This window comes from Pogona vitticeps, chromosome 13, assembly GCF_051106095.1.
Source record: "Pogona vitticeps strain Pit_001003342236 chromosome 13, PviZW2.1, whole genome shotgun sequence".
In the NCBI taxonomy this organism is placed as follows: Eukaryota; Metazoa; Chordata; class Lepidosauria; order Squamata; family Agamidae; genus Pogona; species Pogona vitticeps.
Genome location: NC_135795.1, coordinates 20,724,066 through 20,748,610, shown reverse-complemented (window position 1 = coordinate 20,748,610; position 24,545 = coordinate 20,724,066). Strand labels below are relative to the sequence as shown.

The window sequence follows — 24,545 nt, the reverse complement described above, 5'->3', positions numbered from 1 at the left end:
CTGCCTGGCATGGCAGTTGTGTCAAAGAGACAGCACTCAAGGGAGGGAGAAGGGCTGGACTAGATGATCTCATGCAACCCCTCTTCCGACTTGCCTGACTGCACTTGCACGCAACTAGTGGAAAGAAGCAGAGAGAAAGACAGGGACATCAGCAGACAGGCGCTGGGTCACTGCAGGTCCTTTTCACAATTATTATATAATAATCTTTGAACTGCAGAGCTGGAAGGGAACCTGTGAGGTCATCCAGTCCAGCCCCAGTCAAGGAGGCACAGAGGGGGAATCGAACCTCCAACCTCTGGCTCCACAGCCAGGAGCCTAAACCACGGAGCAATCCAGCAGTTATGACTATTCATTTACCGGAAAATACACAACTGTATTTTTGAGCAACAAAGCCTGAGAGGGCCAGAGGCTGCCTGCCCCAACCCACCACCAGCAAACCTAATCAACAGGAGAAGGAGAAAGGGGAGCCAGGCTGTGATTCGGGCCAACTTCTTGAACCACTCTGCTGCTACGCCTTGGAGAGGAAGACGAAGCCTTTCCTGGCAGAGAGAGAACTATTTTGGAAGAGGGAAAGAGTTCCATCTCTGTTCGTTTCCATCTCACAAACGAATCAGGACAGAAGAGGCTCATAGTGAGCTGCTAAAACCAATTTATGAACTCATATGCGCTCATATAAAGCACTGGAGGGGGCAGAATACAGCACATGTCCTATAATTTCCTTTATCTGGTTTTTTTTTGGGGGGGGGGGATGTTCCTTGGCCTTCATTTGGTTTTCTCCTCTTATACAAACAGGCAATGAACCAACACAACATTTGAGCGAACCGGCTCGCTCATAGGCACCGGTTCTTCTGACGCTGTGAACGAAAAGATACACAAGGGCGTCCTTCTATTTCCCTCCTGTTCTGCGGCGAACAGCACGTTCTTCCTTACGGTGTTTCCGAAAGAGCGCGATCAGGGGCTTAAACGGCACCGGAGGGTTGTCAGCACTGCTGGCACCGAATCCTCCACAGAGTTCCAGAAAGAAATCCAAAATAGAAAGAGATTTAAGCTCAAATAAATGGCAGTGGAGGAAACCCCAGCCCTGCTCCACTGATGAGAGAAAAGCAGTTGCCTAAGGAAATTTTTTTTGCTTTGAGGAAGGAAGAAGGACAGCACAGAACCACCGTTGCCAGAATTATCAATATATTTAACATCTCAGACATTCCAAAGAGAAAGAAGAATCCTTCCTTATTTTCAGCCAAGGACGGCCAGCCTCATGATAGGTCTGGAGAGAAAAATCTTCAGTCGGAGGATTGCTTGTTTATCCTGCAGAAAAGGCGAAAGGGGTTGTTGTTTTCCATTGCCCGCACAACGCAAGCATTAATAGCAGAGGGGGGTAAAGCTCACGTCATCCAGTGGACATTTATCATTAACCGATCGCTTTTCACAGGACTATTGTGGGCTGTGTTTTTTTTCCATGCTGAAACCCAGGCATGATAACGTCTGAAATGTGGATGGGGAAAAAGATGGACTGTGGGTTGCACCTGCCAACCACCGCGTCTGGAAGGAAAAACTGGATCATCTTCCGGGGTTGTTGATTCACACGCCGAAGGTTGCTTTCCACGCCAGCAGCAGGAGCCTGGGTGCTAACAGGGCCTCAGCAATCATCCCCTCGCCCTGGCAACCATCACAAAGGCGCCCAAGACCGTGCTCTAAAAATGATGCCATCTCAAGACCTTTCCTCTTTCACTCGTGAGCCAGTCCGTCATCTTTCGTCCCCTCCCGAGCAAAGCTTCATGGAAGCTTACGTGGACTGGAAGGGGGAGGGAGCCTCCACTTCCGCTCTTCTTTTTTAAAAATTTTGTTTCGACACAGCTTAGTGTTAAACCGTGGCAGCGATCCACAGGGCCTGGGATAGCCACGGTGCCTTATTTCTTGACTATCTGGATGACATCTTCGTGCTCCATCATGTGGCTGAGTCCCACTCGCTGAGGGCTGTATTTGGTGCTGGTTCCCTAGAAATTAAAAGGAGGATTTGAGTAAGTTCACCTCATAATTTAGCTTGGAAAAAGCCTCCCCACCTTTTTAAAAAACTCTTTTATTTCCAGAAAAGCATTCCTCTCCATCTATCCATTTGCTCACAGTATTTTAAGCTTGCTCTCGATGTTAACAAGGCTCCCAGAACGGGTGGTGGCCTTTCTGCCTGGGCTGTGGGCTGCCCAGAGCCGCCCGGCTAGTGAGCCGGACTAACTCGATTGCTGGTGTGAACCAACAGGACTTTTCTCCTATCGACAGAAGAGTCACAACAGAGGGGAGCGCTAAAGTCATGTATAGTAATGGTGGAAGGGATTCAGAGATGTAGCCGTGGATGAAAACAGGTAAGCTAAGACAGTTGGTTTCTATTATACCAGGAGCGAGGAAGCTGCAATAATGGGCTTGAGCTGCAGGAAGCCAGATTTTGGCTGAGTATCAAGGAAAACATCTTTACTGTTACAGCAGTATGACAATGGAACCATTTTTTAAATGATGATTGAAAACCTGGCTTTTTAGACAGGCCTTCCCGGAGTTTACAACATCATCACACAGTGATTGTCTCAGTGTTCATATAATCAGTTCCACCCCTCTTGCCTTTACATTACTTTTAATTATTTCCAGTTAATTCCATGTTGCTTTTGCAAATGTGCTCTGTTGTTTAATTTTGCTTCACTCTACCTCTTTTGTTTATTGTTCTTAAATTGCTGTCTTTCATGTTCTGTCTTGTAAACTACAGTACCCAGAGTGGCTTTAGACGGGTGGTACAAAAGTCAAATCAATTAATCTTGGGAGATGGTGAGCGCTCCAATGCTGGAGGCCTTCAAGGGAAAACAGGACCACCCTCTGTCAGATCTGCTTTGCCTTGGATTCCTGCCTTGAGCAGGGGGGGGGGTTAGACTTGATGGCCTTAGAGGCCCCCTTCCAACGCCATGATTCTAGGAGTTTATTACCTATGGTTCTATAACCCCCGCGGCAGCCCTGGCCAGCCTGACCACTGGCCAGGGGTGATGGGAGACATAGTCCAGTACCATCTGGAATCCTACACCTCCCTTCTCATCCATGCACTCTGGCCTTGCTCTTCCCCCCCGATGCAAACGAAAGCAGCAAACGTGAGAATGGAATGGCAGACACCATCTCAGCCTCTTGGTGGCGGAACCCGTTTCGTGGCTGGAGCGTGGCAGTTCAAAGTGGCTTCTCCCACCCGCCATCTGAAAAGGTCCAGCCCACTCCACCCAACTGCTGGCAGAGACCTCACTTAAGGTAAGTGGCCAGCAAGGCAAAGCTGGCCTCCCGCACCGGCTTCAAGGCGGCACACTTACCCAAACTAAGGCGTACTTAAACTGGCTGGCCAGCGTCCGGTGAATACGATGGCACTGGAAAACAGAAGAAAGGGAGGCGATTCAGATGCGCTGGGGTGGCAAGCCCAGTGGCACATCAGAGAGCCATGGTGACTTCTGCAAACCCTCTGTGTATGCCACCACAGAGTGGTTATAGCTATCTGTGAGCCTGTCAAAAGGGCACAGGTGGAAGACAACCACATCACTGTTGTCAGGCAGGGAGGAGAGACAGAGGGAAGTAGGAAAACCCTGTGCCCCACTTAGAATGCTCCTGTGTTCCCCTGAGGGATATATATATATATACAGTGGTGCCTTGCATAACGAGTGCACCGTTTAACGACGAATCCGCATAGCGATCTATTTTTTAGATCGCGAATGCGATCGCATTGCGATGTTTTAATGGGTAAAACATCGCATTGCAATATTTTTTGAACAGCTGATCGGTGGCTCCAAATTGGCCGCCAAGTGCCCAAAATGGCCGCTGCAACCATTTTCACGCCCTGCCCTCGCTTACCGAGGGCGTGAAAATGGCGGTGCTATGGAGGAACTTCGCTGAACGGTGAGTTTGGGCCCCATAGGAATACATTAAACAAAGTTTAATGCGTTCCTATGGCTTTTTCCGTTCCGTTTAGCAATGTTTCCTCATAGCGACGATTAGTCCGAAATGGATTAACGTTGCTATGTGGGGCACCACTGTACATATATACTGCAGGTGGGGAAGTGCTGGGTGAAGTGAGCCTTTGGGGCCCTGTTTTTGATCCACCACTTACCACGTGTTCTACTGAAGCCCCTTTGCGAAGAATAATGGCATCTGAAAAATCTGGCCGCTCTACAAAAGGAGGTGAGAGAGAGAGAGAGAGAGAGAGAGAACAGTTTGTTAAAGCATCAATAAATCTGGACTGCTGGAAAGATGAGCACGTGGGTCCTAGATCCAATCAAGCCTGAACTATTTCTGGTAGTAAAGATGTTGAAACTGAAGCTGTCCTCCTTTGGGTTCATCCTGAGAAGGCAGGTTTCTCTGGAAACGACAATCATGCTGGGAAAGGTGGAAGGCAGCAGGAGAAGAGGAAAAAAATACAGGAGGGACGGACTCCCTAAAGGAAGCCACAGGATTGAGTTTGCAAGAGATGAGGACAGGGCATTTTGGAGATTGCTCATTCGTACGGTCGCCATGAGTCGGAGGTGACTTTATGACAAATTTGGGGAACGCTGGCCTCTTCCTATTTCTCAAGATGCCACCCGCCTGGACTGCGATACTTACGGCCTCTTTTCTTCGTGTAGATACAGGTGAGGGCCAGGTATTCCCACAGCATCTCCAGCAGATAGTCCAAGTTCAACTTCATGCCGCAGCTGAAGAGGAAGGGAGACACACTCACTGGTCAGCCGCTGGCAGACAACCACTCCGGGATGGCTCTTGTTCCAGAAAGTCTGTCCTGCAAAGCGCCACGAAGCAGGCCATGGCAGCAACAAGGTTCGGGGTGGGGGGGGTGGGGGTCGCCTCACCTGATCACCACGCTGTGAGGCTTCCGAGCCAGGCGATCCACCTCTTCCATGGAGATCTGGTCAATTTTGTTGTAAACCTAGGCCAAGGGAGGCAGGGGATGAAAAGAAAAAAAAAGGGACTATCAGTGCAAAAGACCAAACAGCCCACCCAGTCTCTCCTCTCTTGCCAAGAGCCTAGATTTAGGTTCTACAGCCCCGAGGGCAGGGATCTGTCTGATTGGATTGCTTCACTTCTTAAAATGCCCTCTCCGGTACTCATTCTAAATAAACTGATTCTATTTGGTGGTGGTGGGGAAGCAAGGGGCCTTCTCGGCATCCTGGTCCCATCCCACCCACCCCCCGGATACATTCCTTCTGACACCCTTTTTGCATTTTAACCCAAACACATTCATGATCATAAGGGCCAGGAGCTTGGTGTTTTGTTTTTCCAAGCTTAGCTCCTCCAGTGAAATGACACTGGTTTGGAAACGCAGGACATATACTGCTGCAGATGCAGGATAAGATGTTCTGCTCTAGATTGGTTTTAGACAAAGGAAGCGCAGCCATCAAAGATTACTGTCGCAGAACCTGCTGATTCAGCTGCATCCAAACCAGGAAAGCCGCTAAAGGCACTTTCCCTGCGCAAAAGGAATGTTCTGAAGAAGGAAGACGCCTAATTGAGGACAGCCAAGATCTGTCTCCTGGCCTGCTGTGAACGACTCACATAAAGGCAAGGCATGTAGACACGGTTCCCCACAATCACATCGATGAATTCATCCGGCGAGCAGTCTTCTCGGAACAGCACTTCTGCGTTGAAGATTTCTTAGGTGAGCAGAGTTAAGGCTAAATGCATCAGTAAGGGAGCACCGGGGGCTTTTTTTGCTGGTTCGGGTCAGGCCTCGACCGCTGAGACATGGGAATGAAACTGGCATCTTTGCACAAAGCTGGCAGGGTGACCTGGAGCAAATCCCTCTCAGAGGAAAACCTGCCTGGCAGGCTAAATGCAAGGCAAGCAGAGCCTGGACAGGTTATTTTAGTATGGCAACTTCCAGATTTGCCCAACCCTACAGCGGTACTGGCTAGGGCAGCAGTTTCCAAGCAGATGTTCTTGGGACTATAACTCCCAGAAGCCTTCACCAGTATAGCTGTGCTGACCATGATTTCCGGGAGTTGTAATCCAGGAACACCTGGGGACTCCAGGTGAGAAACCACTGCACGGATTCTGGGAGATGGTGATCGAAAGTGTCATTTATCTAAGCTCTTTTGCGTCACAGACAGATCACAACAGACTACGATGAGCTTCAGGCTGGACTGGCCTCCTCAAGAGTACTAGATCTTCATAAAAAAAGAGATGATCTGACCACCCGTTCCCTAATGCCCTCCACCTTTCCATCTTTGAGGATGTAACAGTTAAAGTTTCAGAAGTAACAGTCGGCTCCAGAGGAAGCTGCTCAGGTTCTCTTCCATATCAAAACGGTGTCATTTCAGCATGTGCCCTAAAGAGTTGATACAAACACCCAATCCTCTAGGAGGTGCTGAGAAACGGATACTGTATTCATGGAGAATGAGCTGGACCAGCTTCTCCGAACACTGAGTCAACATCACGGTGGAATTGAAGGAGATGCCGCCTCCCTTCTTCGGCTGAAAGGCAGGAGAGAGAAAGACGCACTTAGAGTAAGATTCGAAATCCATAAACATGCAAAACTGTCCGGAATCTACACCTAGGGCAAAAGGCAGTGGCCGGACTCTGGTCTGGCATGTGCTTTGGAGAACTCCGTTACAGCCTGATGGTTCTGATCCAACTGCACTGGATCCCAACTTTGCCCTCCAAGGTGTTGGTTTTGAGAGCCGAGAAACGGTCTCTTCCCGGACATGTCTGCTAAGAATCGGAGATTGGCCCTGAGGAGGCTGATGAGCACACAAGGACAATTGCCAACTCTCTGTTCCGCATCTCACCTTGAAATAGATGTTGGGTTTATTTTTGTTCAGCCGGATGCCCACAGATTCCAGTTCTTTTTCCAAAAGGGCTCTGTGGGAGGCAGAGAGAACCGAGGTGAGAGGAGAAATCACGAATCCATCGCCTGAATCCAAGGGTGACAAAACTCACGAACACAGCTGGAGCAGAGATGGGGGAAAGTTCCTTCTTTGGCGCCACAACACACAAAACCTCCAGCTACTATGGCTGTGGATCAGCATGGCTAGGGGATTCTGGATGCTGTAGTCCCAAAAAGCCACTGGCCCAAGCACAGTCAAGGAATGTGAGCAAAAACTCTGAACATCTGCATTTATTTTTCAAACCTTAAAGCCATCTCTCCAGGGCGTTCAGAAAGCAGATACCACGAACTGGCACGAATAAATGTTTAATGAGCGATACGCTGAACATTTAAATCACACAAGACTTCTATTTCAATGCTGAAAATAGTAATGGGCACTTTTCCATGTAGCTGAAGGTTCCACCTGCAGTCTTTCCTGGCTCCACAGGGACTATTTCCAGAGCCAGCACACTGTAGCAGTAGCCGTGTTCAAGTAGCCCCTAGGAGACCCAGGTTCGAATTCCCACGGAGCCATGGAACACACTGGGTGACTTAGAACCAGTCACGCCCTCCCTTCAGCTTAATCTACCTCTCACATGGGGTTAGGAGAGTAAAATGGGTGAGGACAGCCACATACACTGCCAGGAACTCATTAGAGTAAAGAAAGAGAACTACTAAGTAAAGAAATAACTCCACAAGTGATTGTTCACCATCCACCCAGATGCCAAAACAGGAAAAGGCCAACGGCTTGTCACTCCCTCGCAGGCCTGCCTTTTGCTCTGGCTCAGTGATCAGTTACCTATAACACTCCTCCCTGCCTTGCGACCCTTCAGATGGCATGCACAACAACTCCTATAGTCCCCAGCCCCAGCTCAGCCATGACCCTGGCACAACCCCTTCCTCAATGTGGGAATCCTCCAGGTGGGGAAGGCCTCCAACCCTCGGGAGAGTCATGTGACATTTGCCCCAACACTGACCTCTGCACTTCCCCTTTGGTGGCATCCAGCATCATGATGACCACGTCCGACGTCCGGGCCACGGCAATGACCTGCCGGCCACGGCCTTTCCCTGCTCAGCAGAATTGGAAAAGGGGGGGGGGGTTGTTACTCGTGAGGAGCGCAAGAAGCCAAGTGGCGGCAGAAGAAACTCCAGGTCAGTATTGTGTGCTCATTGGAGAGTGGAACGTTTCAGTTGGGTTTCAACCACCCAGCCCAGAGGTGGAAAGCAGCCCGGGTTGACCACTCGGTTTGACCCTGCCGTGTGCTTCTGAGACCCCCTCCACTACCCTCTGAGGACGGCAGGTATTTTCATCAGCCAGGTTACAAGAGAAAAGAAACAGCAGGAGTGGTTTCACAAGACACATCTCCATTTTCTCCATCAGGACTAGACACATGATATTTTCTCAACTCCGACAGGGGTAACACCTTTTTTTTTAAAAAAAAAATCCCTAAAAAGCTATAACTAAGGTGAGATTTTGAATTTTCCAGGACTCTTCCTTTAGGTGGCGTATATTTGGGGTTATGGAAGGAAACCAAGAGTTCAAAACCTCTTTTGTCTAAAGGACAAGAGGAAATCAAGATAAGAAGCTGAAGAACTCGAAACTGCATCTTCTTTGTAACCTTTAGTGACCCAGTAAAGATGCCGTGAAACCCAATCTTCTACTTCTGGATCACACAAATATTTATTCCCTCGCTCTCTTAAATGCACACACGTGTGTGCACCCAATGTGATACAGCATAATAGCAGCCCACCTGTCCTCTAGCTACAAGCATATACAGTGGTGCCCCGTATAGCGAGGTTAATCCGTTCCGGATTAACCTTCGCTATACGAAAACATCGCTGTGCGGGGCAGGAAAACCTATTGGAACGCATTAAACTTAGTTTAATGCGTTCCAATAAGTGTGTAAACTTACCCCCTCCAGCGATGTTTTCGCTCCGGCGGCCATTTTGGAGCCGCCGAACAGCTGATCGGTGTGACAAACCCAGACCTACTGGGTTATGCCACAGTTTCACTCGGTGGCTCCAAAATGGCCGCGGATGGCCCGAAATGCCCCCCCGCAGCGTTTTCGCGACCTCCCTAAGCAAGGGGAGGGCGCGAAAACGCTGATAGGGGCCATTTCGGGTCATGCGGCGGCCATTTTGGAGCCGCCGATCAGCTGTTCGGCGGCTCCAAAATGGCCGCCGGAGCCCCAATCGTCGCAAAGCGAGTGCGGCGATTGGGGCTGATCCGTATAGCGATCCCCAAAAAGGGATCGCTATACGGATTTTTCGTTAAACGGTGCACTCGTTAAGCGAGGCACCACTGTATATTTTAGAGGAGAAGGTATCCAATTCCATATGCAAAGTCTGTGAATAAAAAAGAGGGAGGTTTCAACAACCAAGGAGGAGGCAGTGGCACAGTTTCAGTGAACAGGAATAAAACGGGGAATAAAGGAATAAAATGAAGATCCAGGCTATTAAGCCCCACTGGAATGCCCACCAGTCTTTCGGCAGTATTAAGGCAGCGCTAGCAGTGAAAATACAGAACAAAATCCCAACCTTGAGCAGCGCCTTCAATGATCCCAGGCAGATCCAGAAGCTGAATGTTGGCTCCTTTGTACTGCAAGAAGGAAAGAAAATAACGAAGACAGATACACAAGGTGAGAGAGGCAGGCCACTGTGTATTCTGCTGCAAAAACGGTTCACACTGTTTCATCCAAACATGCACCGCAGGGTGACAGCAAGCATGCAAAACTGAACCCAGAGGCAACTCACCTCTATGACGCCAGGAATACACGTCAATGTTGTGAATTCATAGGAAGCAGCCTCACTCGCTGTGGAAGTCATTAAACTCAGGAAGGTAGACTGAAAAGGAAGGGGGGAGATAGAAATCAGTACCGCCAGCATCAAGCCAGAGAAATCCCTATATTTGTGACAAAGGACTGGATCTGCCAATGCAAGTTTCCCGTTAACTTACAAAATTAAAAAAAGCAAAGTATATTGCTTATACATTGCCCCATACAGATTAAAACACTCTCTGGGCAGTTTACAATTGAATTATGCAGGCTACACATGAGTGTCTCACCGTCAGCAAGCTGGGAACTCCGTTCACCAGCCTCAGAGGGCTGGAAGACTGAATCAGTCTCAAACCAGCTACCCGCAATTGAATCTGCATCGTGAGCAGAGGTTTGGCTGCAGAACTGCAGTTTAACCACAGCTCCTTTTTAGAAAATAACCGTTCTGAACAGCTTTTTCAAATATCAATTGGATTAGAGGTGCAAAATACACCTTGTCTGTTAAAAGCATGAGCTTACTCTTTTGATTAACACGTGGGTTTACTTTAAAAAAGCTTTTCAGTGACATCAAAGAGAAACACGGCCACAGCATAAAATATCCTAGCACATACAAAGCTGTGTAACAAATACATTCCAAGTACCACTGTAGAACTGATGCGTTCAGTTTAACATTCTTACTGACCTTTAGAATAAAACTTATTTTTCAGAGGGAGGTGGGAATTACGGAGGGGTGCCACGGACGCAAGAACAGAGATTCTCCGGTTGTCACTGACCTTACCCACAGAGGGGAACCCAATAAGCGCCACCCGGGCATCTCCAGATTTCATCACATCGAAGCCTTCTCCTTTGCCGGCGGCCGCTTTGGAAGGCTCTAGAAGCTGCGCTCTGTACTTGGCGAGCTTAGCCTTCAGGAGGCCAAGGTGGTACTCGGTGGCTAGAAGGGAAGCGACACAGATTCAACTCAAGAGCCAAACCAGCAACAGAATCACTTTATTTCTACAAAGAGAGTCAGGGCATGCTTAGTTTGTCCCACTCCACACCCTCCTCGTACAGACTCTGCAGGTGTTATCTAGAACTAGGAAAAATAAGGTATTTTGGACAATTCCTCAAATCTGCAATACAGCAGGGCCGGTGGTGCAAAGCACCTGACTTCTTTGCTCTCTGAGGCTGTTTCAACAGCTCTCTTGCGGCTCCCCTGGCAACGCTGGGGAGCTGCCACCCTGTTTTCTTTACCTGAAACCCCGCAGAAGTTCTGCACATGAAAAGGGACAAGATGAGAGCAGGTATAACTACACAATTTGGTCCCATACCAGGCTGCTCCCTACATCTTTCCTCACCCCCCTATTCCAACATTCCCCATAACTCAAGCAGCTGTCATCAGCCTTGTATCCCACATAAAACTGAAGGCAGCCGCTCTCAATGAGGGTCTTATTATGCCCCTCACCCCTGGGAACCCTGGCCCATTTGAAGAGGGCCTCAGACCAAAAGCCATTCTTCATACACCATCTTATAATGCCTGTTATGCCACCTATACACCCCTGATTTGGCCTATCCTTTTTTTCACGTTGCATTCCTGGTGGTGGTGGTGGGGGAAACCTTGAGAAAGGCTGATTTAAGGTCTACATTTCCTTTTGTTCTGGCTCCTTTCTGCTAGGAAGAAACACACTTTGGATGGGTTTCGGCCGTTCACAAGGCTCCGAGAGAGTCAAGAGCCCAGCTATGTTTTTAAGCAAAGAGCGGTTTTGCATTTGGGTTTGCAAAAGTCCCCAAGCTTCCAACCGCCACCCTGGATCAGGGCACCTCTTGAGCTCACAGACCGAGCCCCCTTTGGCTCCCCAGCAGTTACGGGACTTGCAACCCCTAACAGGCGTCACCCCCCCCCCTCCGGGCAGGGCAAGGCAGGCTTCCCCTTGCGATGCAGTGGGTGGAAGGGCAGACGAAGGCTCAGGAGGCCTGGGTTCGAATCCCCACGTGGCCAGGGAAGCCCGCTCCTGCTCAAAAGCCGCTCCTTCAATCCCTCGCTTGTCTTGAAAGCCCTGTTGAGCCGGCTCCTGACTCGAGGGCACAGCACACGCACACGGCGGCTGGGGATGATGGGAACTGTGATCCACCAAGGGCAATACACACTCCCCCACCCACCCTCCCGCCCAAACCAGGGGAGACCTCCTGCTCAGGCGGACATTCAGCACCTGGAGGAGCTTCCCCTGCCGAACTTCTGCCTGCCCGGGCGGCTGTAAGGAACCACCCACCCCCGCCGCGCCCTCCCCGGCCGCCGAGCCCGACCTTTGTTCTTCTGGGTCCGGGCGATCTCCTTCTCGATCTCCGCGATCTTCTCCAGGATCCCCATCGCGGCGAAAGAGGCCCCCCGGGCGGGGAGGACGCGGCAGCTCCGGAAGTCGCCGCCTCCTGCGCCCCGGAAGCGGTCCCTCCCAAGGGGCACCGCCCACCTCCGTCCCCCTGGGCAACCGGTGCCCGACTCTTTTGGTTCCGGCTGCTTTTCCTCCTCTACAACGTCCGGCCTCCTTCACATTGCCTAGAGAGAGCTTGAATACCGTGTCAGAGGCATATTAGCCATCATTGGAAAACAACACATTCCACACTCCTTATTTCCCCCACCCCCCGTTTTCCTTGGGGGGGGGGAACAGAAAATAGACCTTCCCATCTCCAGTTGTTGTTCTCCTCTCTGGCATCCCACATAGTTGGTTCACGTGTCTGGACGTGAAAGATCTGGAAAGTCTGCAGTCGAGGGATAAGAGAAGTCTACCCTCTAGGGTCGTTGTCAGTTGTCCGACAGCCCCGCAGAGCTCTTCTAAACCACCAGACCTCGACTTTCTCCTTATTCCTTGCGTGAGGTTACCTTGCCAGGCAGCTCTAGGGCACCTCCGTTTATTGGGAAATCTAGATTTTGGGGATGGTGGGGGGAAAAAACCTCCTTAACAGGCTGAATTAACTTTGCAAGTTTTAAGAAAAACTTAAATCCTCTGGAAATGTGATACAAACAGTCTCGCCCATATGCCAGAATCGCACAGGGGCCTTCCTTGGCCTTAATTCAGAGGAGAGGTGCATACTTGAGTAAACACAGCCATGATTAGGCGTTTCGTTCAGGATTTCAGTCACGGCTTCCTCGCTCATGTTGCAAAAACGAGCAGCTGAATCTGAAGAACCAGCTGGGCATCCTTCGGGAAAGCCTTCCTGTACCTTTAACCGCCTTGCACACCCTGCTCTCATCTTGTTTTCAGATCCTCAGCACATCTGGGTTGAGTCCCTACTTGGATGGGAGACCCCTGGAGACACCAAAGATCTTCAGGTCAGGCTGGGAGAGAAGCCTGCCCAAAATGCTTGGAGAAGCACTGCCAGCCCGAGTTGACAGCACCAGGCTAGACAGATGATGGGCTTGTCTCAGGCTGGCAGCTAAGTTAAAAGAGGAGCCGCAGACACGCATTACGGCACAGAATGTGTTGGTTGATTCTGTCTTGTGAAGCAGGTCTGTGATGAATGGTGCTCAGCACCTCCTGGGTCCCACTGCCCTCTCATCCTGCCTGGTGATCACCTGGCTCCAAGGATTCATCCTTAAAATATAACATGTATTGGCCACAGGTTGCCTATCACAAGGGCCTGATTGCAAGATTCAGGTGATCCCTTGTTCCCAGTTATAATTACCAGCTATATATTTGAGCTGAGCCCTGTCTACATGTTGTAAAGTTTATTTTTATGCACTGCCGTGAAGGAGAACACATACACAAGAGAACACACAGAGCCTTATTAAATACATGTTCTTTTAATGTGGACACTGATAACTCTGGCAAACTCAGCCCCTTTTCTGCAATTTATATTGTCTATAAATACTCTTTAATACTCTGATTTACAAGTTAGCTTTATAAAACCTTTTCCAGTAAGATTTGGAAGATCTTGCCCCAGAAGCCGCTCGTGACTCTGAGAAACCCAACCTGTGAACCTCTTCTACAAGTACAAGACACTCTCTGGCTCTCTTGTTTTAACACCCAACAGTTTACTTAGCAGGGTGGAGGAGTAAGACAACAGGAGTCACTACTCCGTTCTGGAGAGCAAAGGAGCCCCCTGCTTTATTATTATCAAGTGCTGGCCCTTACAAGAGGTCTTCAGCCATTCAGAATTATACCTGTCAGTACGGCCCTGTCAGTAGCTCAAGAAAAAGGCGGCACATTTTTCTTGCTCCCAAAGGGCCTTCTGTCTCATAGGCTTCAGTGCCCTGAACTCCCCTATAACAGGAAACAGAAATAGGACCGATTCTGCCAATGAAACACTAAGTTAATTTACGAAAGAAAAAGAAAAAAGAAACCCCTTGGTGCACCATGGATTACGATGGAGGGATCCTTGGCAGTTTGAAGTGCCGTTTGGGAAAGATGGACTTTGTGACTAGTTGCAGAACTTTTCTCAGACTTTAAAATCTAAAGGCTCATTAGGTTTGAAAATACTGTTCAGTCTGCCCGCTGATGAGAGCTGAAAAAGTGATTTCAAACACATGTGAGGCTGCCCCAGCACCCAGATTTTTAATTTATTCCCTCAGAGCCATGCCCTTTTCTAAAAACAGCCTTTGGAACTACTTTCAGCTTGAAGAGTTTTCTCACGCACCTCCAAGGGGCACTCAGGAAAACCAACCAACCAACACACACACCGCCCCAAAGTCGAAAGTCTTCCTGGGCAGATGCAACTGGGAATCTCCACCAGTTGAATTCAGTGGTGCATGTGTCACTACATGGACTGTGGTTGGTTCTGCATATTGAAATAAAGTGGGCGGATGGAAGCGCTGCAACACGATCCCCACATTTCTAGTGTAACACATTCACACACACTGAAAGGGCCAAAGCATGTATGCTACTTCTCGGACGTTATACCAGAGCTGCCGTCAGAGAATGTTTGACTGCTTTTCACTCCCCCCCTTCCCCCCATATATCTGTCTTTAACCAACAAGGCAAGCCTTGGGGTTCTGCTGCGACCTCCAGGGAATCATTTACTCCTTCCTGTGATGAGCCCCTTTTAAACTCCATCTGAAGAAAGGAACCCTTTTCTCAAGTTGTGTCTCTTTAAATGAAAACAAGCAAAGGCACAGTTCTCACATCTATCTCAATGCATGGGGCGCCCGACTTGTTCAGAAGCAGCTTGATAAGAAAGCAGTAGATGGGAAGGCGCTGCGGTTGAATATGAGATATCCTCTGGAATGGTAATCCCCCAATATTCTGGAACCTCCCTTACACCGTGCATGAACTGTGATCTTATGAATCAGCATGGTGGTTGAGGAAAATGCAGTGGAGGGCCATAAACCCAGCACCCCCCTCGATTCTTGTTTCAGTCTGTTTCACCTGAATGAGATGCTGAGCAACGCAGGGCTTGCTTCAACAAATCAAATCTAAGGCTGCCAAGTCCTTTTCCTTCTCATGAATTCTCCCCCTCCCGCAAAAGCACCTTCTTGACCTCCCACTATTCATCAAGGCCAAGCAAAACACAGCTGCATCTGCCCCTTTTCACACCACCCAAGCCTTCGTGGGCAGTGATACCCTGCCCTGACATCTTGCCCTCTCCTCGACAGCAGGAGACTCAAAACGGATTCACGTTATTATGGAGGGGGGAGGACAGAGGAAGAGGAAGGAAGGCAGGCGGTGCCCTGCAGAGATATCTGGGGTTAATAAAAACACTTGACTCTAAAGACACACGTGCCACTTGAAATCCTCCCCCCACCCCACTCTCCTGTTAAGGCTTCCATCAGCAATTTAGCCACTGCAAGAGACAGCACGTGGTTAGAAAGAAAACAGCAAGCCTCCGTTAAGAGGGTATATAAGAAACTAATGGTAATTAGGGAGAGGCTTTGTTCTGGAAAATGCAGGGCAGAGCTGTGCCCTATGCATGGAGATCAGTACATATCTGCACCAAGAAAGGCAGAATTCTGCAATCCGCATTAACTACCAATTAAACCAGCGGGACAGAGCGTTTATTTCTCCTGGCACAATGAATTCTGGCTTTGGCCAGGGGGAGAGGCAATGGAGTAGCACAGTGCCATGGCGTCTCCGCGCCCAACTTGGGCAAGCACGGTAACTGGATTCGGCCAGCTTTCTGCCTCCTTGGTGCATCAGAACCTTTAAGCTGATCACAGAGGGCTAGAAACTTTTTCTCAAGCCAATGCAAAGTTAAATCCCTTCCTAGTACCATAACCTGTAATTAACTCTAATGCACTCCACCAAGATGCCACAGCCATGGGTGTAGAGGAGGCGCGCACGCTCTGTGACCCCAATGACCAATCCTGCTTGCTGAAATCCAAGCCACTAAAAATGAGAGCAACGCCAAATGAAACAAGACTGAACTCACAACGTGGTGGCACCGCCGTAGCAATGTTCCCTTCGGCCACTCTCTCGGGAGAATATCCATTTCCTCTATGCAACCTCCTTTGTCCAACCCATTCCAGACTACCTGGTAAATTCCAGGTACTCTCAGGGGTGGACCGAAGCCTTTGCAAAGGGCGGGTCATTTTTGGATGCAGGAACTACACAGTCACAGGCGAAGCAACCTTCTCCCCTACAAAATCAAAGGGTGGAGGAGAGGCTACTGTGCCTTGGACCAGCCAAAGTGGAATGCAAGTAGGTTCTAACCCCCACCCCACCCAGTGTTTAAGTGCCATGTTAAAACAGAAAAGCAACTTATGAGCAACACATGCGCGCACACAAGGCCCAACGAATGTCTGGCCCATAAGGCTGAAGTTACTGAAGATGTTTACGTCCTGGGAGAACAGTTTATTATTATTAATTTTTATGGAGGCTATTTTCTCAGGTAAAATGCATTGCCCATGCCAAATATTCTCTTTAGGATGAAGTGGAGCGTGTGTCAGGAGAAGCGCAATTTGCACACTACAGACAAGTGCTTATTCGGGTGTCAGCACTGCTAGGTTGTTACACAGAGTAGAACACCACCATCACTCAACACTGACTTTCAGTGGCTTCACCCTGGGGCAGGGAGAACCAGCAGCCCCAGCAAAATATATTATGAAGCAACCTTTGTGCAAGTGCTATACATACAACCCTGTGGATAGTGGACGGGAAAAATGGGCCACCAAATAACCCTTCCCCCCCCACACACACGCCACCAAAAAAAAAAGTCCTTTAAAGGTTGTGGGTTTCCACACACAGACACACACCTTTAAGGTCACAACATCTGCATCATTGTTACTGTATTTCCCACTCCTCCAGACTGTTTTAAGCTAGCTCCCCTTTGGTGCTCTTGAGAGAACTGCTGACACGTCTAGTGCGCGCGCCCGAGAGAGGCAGCTTTGTCAGCCGACGGGAACAGACCCTCTGGCCGCCTCTCCTCCTTGGGGCCAAAGGCTTCCTTAAATGGACGCCGCAGCTACCCGCAACACGTACGCAAGAAAACAACCACCTGCGAGTGACGATCGGGCCTGAAAGGAAAGGACCTCTCAGGATGACAGCTGTTAAACAGAACCCATAACTAAAGCAAAAGGTAGAAGGATGGAAGTGGATGGCAACTGGGGTTCTCTTCTCACGGAAGGGAATCCAGGTAGGCCCGGGGCCACTTCTTCCCTCCAAAAGAAGGCGCCGGAGGAGAGGACTGTGATGGAGAGATGAGCTGTGCAAGGACAAGAAAGTGCATCGAACAGGAGCTTTAGAACCAGGTCTGAGTAGTGACTTTGCCACGCAGCTGGAGGAAGGGTCGGGCTCCAGCAACCCCCTGGGTTTCACATTCATGCTCTCACACCAGTCCAGCTGCCAGGCAGGAGGAGAGCCTGGAGTCTCCTGCCCCGACAGGGACAGCACAGTTGTCTCAGGGCATGCTCTCTCTCGCTTTCTCTCTCTCACATGCGCCCATGCTCTCTCTCTCTCTCTCTCCCCCTCTGGCCCCACAGGCCGTCTCTTGGTGCTGCTCCTGGTGTCGTCGTCACCGGAACTCGTAAATGGGTGCGCTGTACTCCGGGACGTGAGTCAGATTCAGGGACTGATACCTAGGGGAGCAAACAGAAGGGTTTTAATGGAACAAAGCAGACCTGTTTTCTGCCAAAGCAGCTATTTTCAAACCAGGACCATCCGGGAGCTCTCGCCACCCATCCAACACATCCAGGATTCCACACACACTCATCCCACTGCTCTCCTTTGGCCACGGAGATGCCCTTTGCCAATCCATGCCACACCTCAGCACAGAAGCTGTTGAACCAAGAAGCCTCTAAGAACTGGAAAGTTTCACATTTTCTTACCAATACTGAAACATCCCTAAGCTACTCCAGTGAACCTACATGGGCCCCTGTGAAGAAGATACATACGACAGAGGTTCCAGCTGCAACCACAACACCACCTGGCTGCTCCAACATCTACAAACCAGCCTCAGGACCTCTCGTTCCCCTTCCCCACCCAATCGGGGGGGTGGGGGTGGGGTGGGGTTCTTGATCTCTGAAAGTGGGGTGGAGCTATGGCTTGCCAGAGGGACGCTTGCATTGAGAGATAAAAACAGGCCTCGATTTGATTACATTGCCCCAGTTCTAACATGGCCAGAACGCCGGTCTCCTTGGCACAGTGTGTCTGAACAGCCCTTGTTTAGTTTGCCACATGAGAAAGAAAACCCCTCCAGTAAGCCCTATCCGCAGAAGGGAACTCTTACCATTCTGAGCTTCTGTGATAGTAATAGCCCTCTATAGATGCTGCAGATTTCTGGAAGCATATGTAATAAAACCCAGCAAAGGAAGCACCGCTGATGTCTTTAATGGTGTGATCAGGGACCAGGAACTGCTCCTGCAGAAGTTAACAAAAACACAGGTAGACAGATGAAAGCCAAAGCAGGGTCTACTTTTCTATTTCTCTTCAACGACCCACAACAAAGGCTTTCTGCTGGATGCATTTAATTTCACAAAGGTCCTATTTCTAAGCATGCATTGTTCTACAAACCTCCACCCGTTATGGAAACAGTCACACACAAATTTGGTTGCAATTAGCTTTTTTTTCTGTTCCTGGGAAGCATGCACATGTACTTGTAGCAGAACTCCCTTTGGGATGTGCTGCGGTCTGAGTTGCCATCCCAGTATTTTAAAGCATACTAGTAATAAAACTTTGACGCAAAACATCTTGGTCATACGAAGTTTTACATCTTTCCCCAAACAAGGATTTCAATTTGGTCTCCTTTTGCCTTCAAGACCTTAGGCGTGTATGTAGCAAGTGAAATAAAAACATTGTGCTTTTCTTTATTAAATGCTAACGAAGCATGTTACATCAACTCTCAGTTTATTTACAGACATGGGACATTCAGGATTTTCCAGAAACCGTACAAGACTGACCTCCACTTTAAGGATGGGAAGCCATCATTTTGTTACAATCTGCCAGGGCCCCCTATAAATATTTGCAAAGAACTCACCTTCCACCTCATGAAGACGAAGTCATCGTTCTTCAGATCCTCATAATCAAAGTCATCCGAGTTAAATGTTTTTGCATACTGGTAAAAGGCTGGGAATTTCCCCTGGAAGGAAAGAGGACAGGGCCCTTACCCACGAGAGAAAAGGTATGTGCCACTCCAACCTAAATTAAACCACAGACAGTACCCACAGAAGGAACTGCTTTCCAGAAAAAAGCTACAGGCCTTCTTTTTCTGCTGATCACAGCACTGCTGCAGACCTTCCCAAAGAGCACAACTTTTTGGCTTCAGCGCCAAACATCTGCTCTGTACAGACTCTGCAGCCTTCTTCAAGACAGGAGCCAGCAGAGACAAAAAAACCCCAAACCTACCCTTAAAAAAAGAGAGTCCTATGAAGAAGAAACCTCTTCACAGCCACCCAGAAAGTCTGGATGGAACAGAACTGCCACAGAGCGCCTGAAGCCTGACATTTATTTTCCCACAGGCTAAAAGAGTGAAAACATGCCCCAGTTATATGACTTCAGGCTACTGTCAAATGCTCCTTCACCCCCAAAAAGCATTGCCTCACACAGACAGCCAGAAAACTAAGAAGACGAAACTACAACCCTTCTTCTGAGGGAACTTCCATGTGCTAAGGGGCAGTGTACTGCGTGAGCCCCCTTCTGCAGTCAGAAGTAGACAAGGCACAGTTTTGCTGCCTCGCTAACAAGATACTCACCCAGTGTTTACGATCCACGTCTTCATCTGCATCCCACTTGCGGGTTAAAAATGGGTGCTTTTTACTGATTATTTCCCCTTCAAAGAAAGTTGTAAGGGTTGGGTATTCCTGCAGGTAAATAAAGTTGGAACATAAGGAAAACACAGGCAACTTGTAAACAATTTGTCTGTGAGTTTTTTTTTAACTCCAAAGGATGACATGCACTAAGCTAACAGATCCTAAAATTCTTTGAATTGAATACATACCTCTGTAAGGCCTTTAATCTTCAAGTATCCACAGAGATAAGAGTTCTCCATGTCAACATGCTGAAAGTGAACAGAAAACCTTCCGTTACTCCACTTCCATTATAAAAACAAGGAGCTACATCAAAATATTTCCTGCTTATTAAACAGAACCCCAGGAAAAACAAGCTACTGAACAGTCCTCTACAAACAGTAAGCACTAAAAAAGATTCATTGCAAATGAGTGGACATTAAAAAAGCATTCCAGAAGACGACCACAGAACCAAGCAGCCTAGCATCGTGATTTCCACTGCAGCCAGCAAGATGCCTCCAGGAAGGCTACAAAGCCAGGTCCTGAAGGGAACCGGCCAGGGTTGCCCAGCTTCAGGTATCATCAAGGTTCATTTAATAACTCACGTTGATCCATGTCTTTCCTGCTGTTTAGCCTGAGAGGGCTGAAGCACATGGAAACTTTTAACTGTCGGGTGCGGCTTTGATTTTGTAAATCAAGAATGGGGAGATATTTCAAGTGCTCTGGATGGTAGCACCTTGTTTCCAGAGGTTCGGGCACTCCAGGAAAGGCCCAACCTTGCTTCCAAACTCCACGGCACTCACCTAAACCACCCTTGCCTGCTTTTTTACCTACTTCCTCAGAGGAGCTTTATCATGTCAATTCTTTTCAAACAAATGTTGCTTTGCGGCCCTTCATCTTCTTGACTGACTGGCCAAACACTGAGGTGGCTCAGAAAGAGAGAAAGCAGAGGCAGCAACACTCTGCCCTGTGTGCCATCATTTTCACCCAGCCAGAGACCTCAAAGGCCTCCCTGCCTCTGTAGGGGCATGCATGATGAATCTGGGCCAAGTGGTGGTAATTGAGGGGTTTTTTTAAGCTGCAGAAGCAACAGAGACATCAGTATTGGAAAGAATGATTCCTCTAGCTACATAAAAATCAAAGTTGAACACCTCACTTGTCCTACTGGCAAATATAGCATCGGAAGCAAGGAAGAACAATGATCAGTGAATGCTATTCATGGCTCCTGAACTTGCAACGGTGGCATGATTTGTCCGTGTTTAAGAACAGGCCAAAGTCACGTGACTGTGGCTCTACATCTAACACAATGCAGGTATGGATGGAAGACAGTCAAGGAAAAGTCTGGGCTCTATGGAAGAAAAGCATTAATGCAGGTCAAGAAGAGAAGGAGATCCTTCCAATGGAGTGGTGCTCTGCCATGCCAACACCTGATCCTTCATGCCCAGACAATGCATGAAGGATCAGGTGTAAAGCTTCACCTCTTCCTCCTGAAGACCCAGCAGACAGAACCTGCTCAAACTATAGTCTGCGCAGCTGTGGTGTTTAGGCCCTCCAGCCCTGGGTCAGGCTGTTTGCTTCATCCCCATGTTTCCCTCCACGTTTTGACTCAAATGCTGCCCAGCCTCTCTCTGAAGACAGTCCACAAAGAAGAGGCCACTATGTCTCCAGGCCATTAGTTCTACAGTACTCTCAAACTGCTGTTGCTGTTACTGTTAAGAAAGTGATCCTGACATCCAAACAAAATCTACCTTAATAATATCCAAAACTAGCCAAAATTATTTTGGCACAGGAGGCAGAAAACTGCACAGACGCCTCTCCCTGTGCCTTGCCTCAAAAGGAAAATCACAACAACACTCCCAATCTAATCCTCACATCACAGCATTTCTATGCAAAACTATAATCTCTTCCCCCCCCCCTTTCTTCTCCCCCATTCTCTGTTGCAATCCAGGAAAAACCCTTCAATTTTAATAATCAGGTTGGGAGATAAACAAGAGAGTGAAGAGGGTAAGAAAAGGCATCTATGGCATGAAATATCCAGCACAAGGTCACCAAGGCCAGAAGAGCGACAGAGAAACAGGGGATTTTGTGGCTGGGATTGACTGCACCAAGTCACCATGAATACACTCAGGATGATGCCTGATTTCAGCAGTTAAGTGGGGTTCTGTCTGTTCACTGCTTGGAGAAGATAGAATCTATTAGGAATCTCCGGGCAGTGCTAGTAAAAACCCCTGCCTGGAACCCTAGAGAGCTTTTTGACCCATCACAATATTCAAAATGCTGGATTAGATAAGCACAAGACTGATTCTGCTGTTTCTTACACATACACTCAAAGTCAACAGTATGAAGACAAACAGGTAGGCAAGATGTTCAAGGAAGCACACACAACCCAAATATGGTACCATGAAGGAGCCAAAATTCAAACCCAGGTCTCCTGCATCCTAGTATGACATTGACCACTACACCCCCTGCATCTCAAAGCAAGGTTTCCAAGGCACGTGAAATATTCAAGGAGTGGCTTCACCATTGCCACTCTTACCCAAGCATTTTGCACAGCCAAGCTGGGATTTGAACCCAGAGCACCTCAACCTTAGCCTCTCATTCTTCCCCAAAACATTACTCCTCACATTAAGTAGAATATGCAACTTTATGCAAACCATTGCCCACAGGTGTATGTGCCAGCAACAGATGGAAGCAACAAGGACACAGTTTGCAGGCAGGCCTTTTCGCAAATACTGTATCGTTTGTGATGGCCCAGGGTGGGTATAGTGGAAGTGCTGAGGTGAGGAAGTGGAGAGCGACCATCAGGACTCCCATGATTCTCCTCATCCCCTTCCCCTATGGGGAGGCAACCAAGCTGGGGGTGACAGCAGCACCACCTCAATGACCCTTGGAGGATGATGCCAGGGCCTCCCTTCCCTCTGACTACTACTAGTATGTCTATCATCCCCGTCCTTCCCAACTGGGCATGGCGACAGCCCCACCTCAGGACCAGGGAAAAGGCTCCCTTCTCCAGGGAAAGGTCCCCAACCCTTTGAGACAGCCTGGAGGGAGGAGGGCAAGCACCTCTTGCGATCACCATCATCCCCACCATGACTACCCCTACCATCATCCTCCCCACCCCCACCATGACGATTCCCACGACCATCCTCCCCACTCCTGCCATGAGTGCGACCACCACTATCCTCCTCCTCTTTCCCAAGCAGACGTCGCCGCCGCCGCCACCCCCCCCCCCACCGTCCCAGGAGCTCGGAAGGATGATGCCAGAGCCCCTTCTCCTCCTCACCACCCCAACCCTCTACGCCCCCCCCACCGCCGAGGCCGGGCCGGGCCTGACCTGGACGACCACCTCCACCTCGTAGGCGTTGCCCTTGGAGCGCTGCTGCCCGCGGAACTTGGCGCCACTGTAGAGGCGGCTGGTGGTGACGCCCGGCTGGGCCGTGTTGATGGGCGGCGGCGGCTCCAGGCGGGCCGAGGTCCCTGAGGAGGAGGCGGCGGCGGCGGTCCCTGAGGCGGCTCCTCCTCCTCCTCCTCCTCCTCCCGGAGGGCACCGGCAGGCGCTCCGCACCGGCATCTCGGGTGGGTCGCCCGCCACCCGGCGCCCGCCTGCCTCCCTCCTTGGCCGGACTGGAAGCAGCAGCAGCCGCCGCGGCGCCGCTGAGGAGCCCGGCCTGGTCGGCCTCCGGCTCCGTTTCCCTCCCCGCCTCCCCGCCTCAGCCGCCCGGCGGCCCACTCCGCGCTCGCCATTGGCCCGACGCCGGGCGATGGCGTCACGCGGCGCGCGGCTCTCTATTGGCCGGCGGAGCCCAAAAGGCGGCGCTGAGGAGGAACACGCAAATGGGGCGCGACTGGGGTTTGTGACGCCCACTGGCGCTGCGCGCGGAGGGGGGGGAGCAAGATGGCGGCGCCCATGGATGGGGTTTAATTAATACGAAGGGGCAAAAAAAGAAGAGCAGGAAGCGGTTATTCTGAGGAAATAATAACTGGGGTTATTATTAATTATATTATTATATTTCATTTTATGAAATAAAAAGTGGGTTTCACCCTCAGAGGGGAAGAAAAAATAAAACTAAACCTTTCCCAGGCGATCTTTGAACACAGAGGAAAGCTCTGCGTTCAAAGATCGCCTGGGAAAGGTTTAGTTTTATTTTTTTAATTCCCCTCTGAGGGTGAAACCCACTGGATTTGTAACTCTTAAATAAAAGGAATTTCTCTCTTTCTCTTGTTGGTTGTGGGTTTTTGTTCTAGGATTGGGCATTAAAAGTATTTATTTGTTGACACACGACACATTCACCTGACTTATAAATTCAAAGTTAATTTCAGACCTTTGAATTCAGCTTTTGCTCTCTACAAAGCAAAACAGAATTTTATTACTGTATAGTATTAGTCTTTTGAAATGCATTCATTTCCTTCTCTTCTGCAGACAGGGGGAGCTCTATTCAAAACTGATTATATATATAATTTATATATATATATATATATAAAATAAGAAAGTGGTCATTCTGAAGAAAATCCATACTCCACAAGGGAGGAACAGCCTTGTTTAGGGTCAATTTATTTATTATTTACGTAGATTCATAAAATGTACAAGTTTGCGATTGAGGTTAATTGTGTGGCGCTGCGGGTTAACCCGCAGAAGCCTCTGCAGAAGACCAGTAGTCGTAAGATCGAATCCACGCGACGGAGTGAGCTCCCGCCGCTTATCCTAGCTCCTGCCAACCTAGCAGTTCAAAAGCATGCAGATACAAGTAGATAAATAGGTACCACCTTGGTAGGAAGG

The 24,545-nt window shown here is 49.2% G+C and overlaps 2 protein-coding genes across 3 annotated transcripts; both read right to left on the bottom strand.

The window, feature by feature from the left end:
* Positions 1-1,165: 1,165 nt before the first annotated feature.
* On the bottom strand, positions 1,166-12,082 carry DRG2 (developmentally regulated GTP binding protein 2). Of its 2 annotated transcripts, none has more exons than XM_020814618.3 (13): positions 11,923-12,082; positions 10,413-10,573; positions 9,620-9,709; positions 9,404-9,464; positions 7,843-7,933; positions 6,789-6,861; positions 6,383-6,473; positions 5,557-5,654; positions 4,854-4,930; positions 4,612-4,700; positions 4,121-4,179; positions 3,333-3,386; positions 1,166-1,994 (listed from the first exon to the last, which is right to left on the bottom strand). In XM_020814618.3, the coding sequence occupies exons 1-13, from the start codon at positions 11,984-11,986 to the stop codon at positions 1,908-1,910; spliced, it is 1,095 nt and encodes a 364-aa protein (XP_020670277.3). In that variant the 5' UTR covers positions 11,987-12,082; the 3' UTR covers positions 1,166-1,907. The 2 variants fall into 2 exon arrangements, with proteins under 2 accessions (XP_020670277.3, XP_020670278.3); XM_020814619.3 differs by having other exon boundaries at positions 10,418-10,573; positions 11,923-12,064.
* Positions 12,083-13,398: 1,316 nt separating this feature from the next.
* Positions 13,399-23,489, bottom strand: GID4 (GID complex subunit 4 homolog). Its single transcript, XM_020814616.3, has 6 exons — positions 23,103-23,489; positions 19,981-20,040; positions 19,736-19,843; positions 19,021-19,122; positions 18,274-18,404; positions 13,399-17,623 (listed from the first exon to the last, which is right to left on the bottom strand). Exons 1-6 carry the CDS (start codon positions 23,337-23,339, stop codon positions 17,560-17,562), a joined length of 702 nt encoding a protein of 233 aa, XP_020670275.3. The 5' UTR covers positions 23,340-23,489; the 3' UTR covers positions 13,399-17,559.
* Between the last annotated feature and the right edge of the window lie 1,056 nt (positions 23,490-24,545).